This window comes from Capricornis sumatraensis, chromosome 4 (genome assembly GCF_032405125.1).
Source record: "Capricornis sumatraensis isolate serow.1 chromosome 4, serow.2, whole genome shotgun sequence".
In the NCBI taxonomy this organism is placed as follows: Eukaryota; Metazoa; Chordata; class Mammalia; order Artiodactyla; family Bovidae; genus Capricornis; species Capricornis sumatraensis.
The window spans coordinates 72,215,052-72,222,650 of NC_091072.1; the positions used below are offsets into that span (position 1 = coordinate 72,215,052).

Consider the following 7,599-nt stretch of genomic DNA (forward strand, 5'->3'; position numbering starts at 1 on the left):
GTAAAACAAGATATTTGGGGACTGCTTTTCAGTATATTAGAGTTGATAGGGATTTGCATTAGAGTGTACAAGAAATAAGAAAAAGGCAATGGCACCCCACTCCAGTACTCTTGCCTGGAAAATCCTATGGACAGAGGAGCCTGGTAGGCTGCAGTCCATGCGGTTGCTAAGAGTCGAACACGACTGAGCGACTTCACTTTGACTTTTCACTTTCATGCATTGGAGAAGGAAATGGCAACCCACTCCAGTGTTCTTACCTGGAGAATCCCAGGGATGGGGGAGCCTGGTGGGCTGCCGTCTATGGGGTTGCACAGAGTTGGACACGACTGAAGTGACTTAGCAGTACAGGAAATAAAACTGACCATGAGAAATTAATTTTTATAAAATCCAGTGATAGGCATACAGAGACCCATTTATATTGCAAATCTACGTACCTACCTGTGGAAAATTTTGAGGAAACCAAAAAAGTCATGTTTAATTTCTGCAATTCATGACAAACATAATAATTACTGTTATAGGAAAAGCTAGGCTATTTTGCTCTCCAGGATTCCTGGCTGGTGGGTGGAACACCAGGGCAGATGAGCCTCAGTACATTTCACACACGAGCATAACATGGAGAACCTTTGTGTGAGTTGCTGACTAACTCCCAGCTCAGTGAGTTGAGACTAGTCTTACTGTACTCAGAGCCGTCAAAGCTGGAAGGCAGGAGAAGTTTTCCCTGACTAAAGGAAACCAAAAATGCAACCTTCACACTTCATAACTTTTCTAATAAACCAGATGTGATGTCACTCTTTGTGAAGCCTGGCCCTTCCCAACCTGCAGGCTCACCTTCCAGGACTGAGCCCAGCCCATTTTCTCCATATATAAGCTGCTGCCGAAGCTCCACTTACAGACCTGCTCCTCTCAGCCCTGCACTGCACCCCTCGCTCCTTCCTCAGTCTCTGCTTCTTCCGGAACCATGTCTTGCAAATCCACTGTGAAGACCCAAAGCATCCGCCGCAGGGGCTTCAGTGCCGGCTCAGCCAGAGTCCCTGGGGTGTGCCGCTCTGGCTTCAGCAGCGTGTCCCTGTCCCGCTCCAGGGGCAGTGGCGGCCTCGCCGGAGTGTGTGGAGGAGCTGGCTTTGGCAGCCGCAGCCTCTATGGCCTAGGGGGCTCCAAGAGGATCTCCATCGCAGGGGGCAGCTGTGTCATCGGTGGTGGCTATGGCGGCAGAATTGGAGTTGGCTATGGCTTCGGAGGTGGAGCCGGGAGTGGAATTGGTTTTGGTGCTGGGGCTGGTAGTGGCTTTGGGCTCGGTGGTGGAGCTGGCTTTGGAGGTGGCTATGGGGGCTATGGCTTCCCTGTGATCCCCCCTGGAGGCATCCAAGAGGTCACCGTCAACCAGAGTCTCCTGACTCCCCTCAACCTGCAAATTGACCCCACCATCCAGCGGGTGAGGACTGAGGAGCGGGAGCAGATCAAGACCCTCAACAACAAGTTTGCCTCCTTCATCGACAAGGTGAGCTGGGAGCGTCTGCCCCCAGTGGGGATTGCAGAGTGCCCAAGAGAGCCAACTGAGAGACCTGTTCTACTAGAGGGGAGACTCAGGGGAGAGGGGTTGGGAATCAGGCGAGCTCTCCACTGGGATGCAGGACAGGCTACATGTGGACCCCAGGCGATGACGGTGATGGAAATCATTTATAGCTACTCATCCCTCACATGGCCCCATTCCTGTCAAGGAAATAGTCACAGTTCTTGATAATCCTGAAGGAAAGAACAGAAAATAAGAGAATGCAATGGAGATGGCTTGATCTTCTGGATGGTCTAAGAAAGTTAAAAGGGTATTGCAGTGGAAACTCCATTTGAGTCATAGATGGATGATGGATGGAGGAAAGAAAGCAAAAAACTAAAGGGAATTTGAGGAAAAACAACTCAAATATATATCCATAGAAATAGTCACCTAAGAACCAGAAAACGAGCATTAAGGGACTTTGTATCAGCCGGATTCGGGCACTATGTGGGAAACACGGTTAAACCTAATCATTAAAAGAATTGGAATCTAATCATTAGATTATAAACATCTGATATCGTTTAACTGAGGCGTGTGCTTTGTAAAAGTTCTGCACAATATGAGAAAAATGCGATGATAAAGTACATTTGTGCTTGTTCTTGTCAAGAGGAAGAAAGGAAGGGTGAGGGAGGGAACATCTGACAGCTTCCTGGGGAAACTTGGCCATGAGACCCTGTGTGGTGTGAAGCCAAAGAGTCAGGGGAGCAGAACTGTCAGCCTCTGTACAGGGTCTGGAGCAGCCCAGCACCACCGGACCACCAGATCGGCCTGGGGACATGTCAACTCACAGATCACCATCTTGTCTTCCTGCAGGTCCGATTCCTGGAGCAGCAGAACAAGGTCCTGGACACCAAGTGGACCCTGCTGCAGGAGCAGGGCACCAAGACCGTGAGGCAGAACCTGGAGCCTTTGTTCGAGCAGTACATCAACAACCTCAGGAGACAGCTGGATAGTATCCTTGGGGAGAGAGGCCGCCTGGACTCGGAGCTCAGGGGCATGCAGGACACGGTGGAGGACTTCAAGAACAAGTGAGTTACAGGAGAGAAAACACCTTAGATTCCTGATGCCCACACTTCAGTCTGTTAGATGACCAGGTCCAAATGAGGGCATGGTTCTTAGGAAAACATGTCAATAGACATGACATTACAGTTGTTACTAAACACAAACCCTGAAGAACAAAAGGGCCATAAAAGTTGAATGGGAAGAGAAATGGAGTAAAGAAATTGGAAACCACAAATTACAACCTTTAGGCTTATTGGCAAAAGTCTCATTTGTATGTATCCATTGTGGGAAGCAGAGATCCCAGGCTGCTTTTTCTTGTATCATCTTCACCCCGACTCAATTGGATTGTATTCCTTTTAATTCCAGATATGAAGATGAAATCAACAAACGCACAGCAGCAGAGAATGAGTTTGTGAAATTGAAGAAGGTGAGACTGAGTCAGATCAGGGGTTCACGCTCCTTTCCTGAAGGAGAGGGTTCTGAGAAAAGAATCACTGAGGACGCTAAAACAGGAGCAGACTGCACAGGAGGGCTCATCTGATCCCAGGCTGTTGGCTTCTTCCCCAGGATGTGGATATTGCCTACATGAACAAGGTTGAACTACAAGCCAAGGTAGATGCTCTCACAGATGAGATCAACTTCCTAAGAACCTTCTATGATGCTGTAAGTATCTCTCCACATTCTGTTTCATTGCCTTTAAAGAGATTTGTGAAGAGTGGAATATCTTTGGTGTAGGGGCCTCTCTAAACATCATGAGCAAAGATGGTCAGATGATCTCTTGTTCTGCAGGAACTGGCTCAGATGCAAAGCTACATCTCAGACACTTCTGTGGTCCTCTCCATGGACAACAATCGCAACCTGGACCTGGACAGCATCATCGCTGAAGTCAAAGCCCAGTATGAGGAGATCGCTCAGAGGAGCCGGGCTGAGGCTGAGTCGTGGTACCAGTCCAAGGTGAGTGGGGAGGCGGCAGCTGATGAGGAATCCCTGTGCCCCTTCTGTGAACATCAATGAGGCTGTAGACTTCAGTGGGGAAACTACAACTAAGAAGTGGGGGCCTCTCAGGGCAGACCTTTTGGGTAATTATGCCCAAGTCTCGTAGGTCGAAGAACCCAAGCTAGGATGAAAGCTAAAGTAGATCAAGGTGAGTGACCTTTGCTTTAGTTTTATTTCAGCGTTGACTCTCAGCAATAGTACAGAACATTGCTTGTCCTGAAGAGAACCAGTCAGTCAGTGGTCTTACCAAGGATGGTGTGTGATGGGTGAAGAGCGCCAATGACCTAGTAACACCAGTTTTCTTTAAATGTCTTATGGAAAAACATTAGATTCCTTTTTGAAAGACTAGATTAGTGTCTCTGAAGCTAATGGAGCTCATTTTGTCTCCCTCCTCCCTTACAGTATGAGGAGCTGCGGGTGACGGCAGGCAGACACGGGGATGACTTGCGCAACACCAAGCAGGAGATCTCTGAGATCAACCGCGTGATCCAGAGGCTGAGATCTGAGATTGACCACGTCAAGAAGCAGGTACAGTGGGGACCATGGAAGAGAAAAGCATCCGTTCCTTCCTAGACCATCAGGTGTCATCAAACATCATATGGGTAGTTATAGGGCACTGAGGAAAAAGCAGAGAGAGGAGGACATGTCATGGTTGAGCTTTCCTAGGTTAGAGAGATGAAGCCCAACTCAAGAGCAGGAAACAAACTCAGGATAGGATGAATCTCAGCTGGTCAGTGGTTCATACAGACAGTCTCGAGGCATTGAAATGAGATTCCATAAGGAGAATGATTGAGTTGGGGATGCAAGACACAAGTTGGCAAAGAAAAGCTCAGGCTAGAAAGCACAGGGGAAGAATGCTGCAAGTATGCTCATACTCAATGTGAAAAAGAATCTGAGAAAAGACACAGGACAAACGAGCGTTGTTCAAAAAAAATCTGTGAAGTGAAAGGAAGGTGAGGTCTCAAGAGTTTGAGATAAAATCGTCTTTCAGGGAGGATGTTTGTGGTTTTGTATAAGCTGTTGTACATCCATGTGAACTTATCCAAAGTGTCAACATTCAAAACTAGGCAGTAGGTCCATTTCTTCCCATGTGCCCTGGTCTTCAGTCTGCTGTGGTATCTTCCAGCCCCATCATCTTTAGGATGGTTAACAGAGAAGGGAATAGATTTTCTTAAAGGACTCCAAGACTAGTTAAGATTAGCAGCACTGAGGAAAACTGGACAAAACAAATCAAACCTCCATTTCCATGAGGTCTGGGCTCTAGAGCTCTTCCTCACTGGGAAAGTAGAACGTTTCCTCTCCTCTGGAGTCCAGATTCAGGCTCCCCTGCTCTCCTCCCCTATAGTGTGCCAGCCTGCAATCCGCCATCGCCGATGCCGAGCAGCGTGGGGAGCTGGCCCTCAACGACGCCAGAAACAAGCTGGCTGACCTGGAGGACGCCCTGCAGAAGGCCAAGCAGGACATGGCCCGGCTGCTGAAGGAGTACCAGGAGCTCATGAATGTCAAGCTGGCCCTGGACGTGGAGATTGCCACCTACAGGAAGCTGCTGGAAGGCGAGGAGTGCAGGTGAGTAACTCACACAGCCTCCGCAACCATCTGGCTCCATCTCCAAGAAGTCCTGCCAATGAGCCCAGGTGGAAGGCACTCTTGTGGTGGTCATAGTGCTACTCCCAGAAGAGCACTGAGAAGGCGGCTCCTGGGGACTCTCCTCACACGGAGGTTTCCCATGCGGGGCCAGCTGTGGCTCCGGGACTCATCGTGGCTGTGTCTTCTCTCTCCTAGGCTGAGCGGGGAAGGCGCTGGACAAGTCAACATCTGTAAGTACCTTCACGTGCCCCCATCCCTTGCCCTGGTGTCCCTCTGACTGGACTCTGTGTGGCAGAGTGAGCTCACCATCCTGCCCTGACCTTGTCCCTTTGCTTTCACAGCCGTGGTACAGTCGACCGTTTCCAGTGGCTATGGTGGTGCCAGCGGTCTCGGCAGTGGCTTAGGCATAGGCGGAGGAAGTGGCTGCTCCTACAGCATTGGAGGTGGCTTCAGTTCTGGCAGTGGCAGAGCCATAGGGGGTGGCTTCGGCTCCTGTGGGGGCAGCAGTTCCTCCATCAAATACACCACCTCCTCCTGCTCCAGCAGGAAGAGCTACAGGCACTGAAGTCCTGTCATGGGCTCAAGCTCCCACAATGTCTCAGGCTCCCTCTCCAGTTTCACCACCCTCTCCTCTGGTTGCTTCCTCTCTTCCACTCCCTTCATCTCTTATTTTAAGTTAGGACTGAAGTTACTGAGTGCTTTCATCTCCAACTGCCAATACCTGCTCTTCCTGAGCTTCCATTGTTCACCACTGGAAATTAACCACTTGGTCCTAGTCCAGACAGGGAATCCTCCTTGCTTTCCACTGGCCCAGGAAGTCCTGTCTCAGAGGTGCTGTGTTCCTCCATTTCAGTGACTGTGAAAGCAGGAGTGACTGGTTCTTTGATGTACAGGGTCTGTATCTCTGTGTTGCTTCCTCTGCTCTTTGCTCACTTCTATTGCTAAATAAAGCAGATTTATCACACAATGTGTGGTTTCACATAGCTTTTCTTTGTCGCCAATGGATCTTGAGGTTTTCTTCTGATAAATGCCTTCTCAGGAGTGAAGCATACCCCCAGTGCCCACGTGCTTCACGCTCCTCCTTTAGAGAACTTCAACAGACAGCAGTTTAACATCCTGATGCCAGCAGTCCCCTGAGAACAGCCTGGCATGTGGAGTGCGAGGGATCTGGGTCCATCACAGTAAAGTCTGGTTTTACTGCTCAGATGAGGTCTCAGCAGTTTAGTTTCTCTGACTTGTCTCTATGATTCTACCTCCTTCTGCCACAGTAGTCATCCATATTCCTCAGAGAATCATATTACAGTCTAATCAGATCAGAAGAACATTGACTAGAGTGTAAGATGTCTGATTTATATTTTAAAATGCGTTATGACCACAAAAGTTTGCCTGACAACATGTATCAGGTGTAATTTAAAAGTATATACTTCTGAACTGAAAGTACACTTTTAGCAATGCATCCTGAGGAAACAGTACAAAGGCAAGAACGTGTACTTCTGGGATATGAATCCCAATGAAGCTGCACCTGAGAAATAATGGAAACATTGGTTAATTTCAGGATCTTACAGACTCAGAAACAAAATGCAAGTGCTGATTTTTTTAAGTATGGAGACAAAATAGGAATGGGAAGGCCTTTTTCCTCACCCCAAAAGCCTCTCACAAAGACTCAAAGAGGTCGAGTCTTTGCCACTCCAAAGACATGGCCTTGCATTCTCCCTCAGCCATGTCTTGGCTTCCTTTGACTTTCTGAATGGATAAAGAAATCTCATGATACAGTGCAAGGTTGGTCTGAGAGTCAGGCAATGTTCCTGAGATTTAGTCATTGTTTCCAGTCTGTTTTGTCCACAGCCTTAATCTCAGATGATTTCTCTGGAGAATCCACCTAATACCATGCAAGTTCTCCTCTGAAGAATCGAGGAGACATGTCTGGTTCTACGAATGGGGAGGGGTATAAGCAAAGGTGATTCTGGAGCATCTTTCAGCAGCAAAAAGTGAAGAAATAGTCACAGAAGACACTGAAAGAGCTGCTAGTAGACAAACGGAAACTTCTTGAGCCATAAATAAATAGATAAATAAATCATATTTGGGTTAAAGCCCAATTGTGAAAGAATTACTCATGGTATCTACATGGACAAAACAGACTGGCAGAGTTCCTCAGAACTTTCTAAGTCACGAAGACAAGGAAAATCGGACAAACTGTGTCTAAGGGGACACAATGACTAAATGAAACGTAGTTATTATGGAAAACATTTAAGGCAAGGGGTTCAAAGTATCATCTGTATTTTTTACTAATTTTCATACAAAATTATAAAACAAGCAAGGTAAAGAAAGAGACAGTCGCAAAGAAACAGAGACAGTTAGAGGGACAGACATACAGAGAAATCATTGAATGGCTAATGATAAAACAATAATATTGACAATCTCATGTTGGTTTTCACTCCAGGAAACTGTATTGTTTTTAATCTGTG

The 7,599-nt window shown here is 47.6% G+C and overlaps 1 protein-coding gene across 1 annotated transcript; it reads left to right on the plus strand.

Annotated features, from left to right (window-relative positions):
• Positions 1-958: 958 nt before the first annotated feature.
• On the plus strand, positions 959-5,699 carry LOC138077941 (keratin, type II cytoskeletal 6A-like). Its single transcript, XM_068970353.1, has 9 exons — positions 959-1,498; positions 2,363-2,577; positions 2,918-2,978; positions 3,119-3,214; positions 3,341-3,505; positions 3,950-4,075; positions 4,893-5,113; positions 5,330-5,364; positions 5,476-5,699. The coding sequence occupies exons 1-9, from the start codon at positions 959-961 to the stop codon at positions 5,697-5,699; spliced, it is 1,683 nt and encodes a 560-aa protein (XP_068826454.1).
• The last annotated feature ends 1,900 nt before the right edge of the window (positions 5,700-7,599 follow it).

Bases quoted from the DNA above. Each gene is read 5' to 3' on its own strand.
- LOC138077941 (XM_068970353.1), top strand. From the start codon at position 959: ATGTCTTGCAAATCCACTGTGAAGACCCAAAGCATCCGCCGCAGGGGC. The intron at 5,114-5,329 runs GTGAGTAACTCA...TCTCTCTCCTAG, and splicing joins CTGGAAGGCGAGGAGTGCAG to GCTGAGCGGGGAAGGCGCTG. The intron at 5,365-5,475 runs GTAAGTACCTTC...TTGCTTTCACAG, and splicing joins CGCTGGACAAGTCAACATCT to CCGTGGTACAGTCGACCGTT.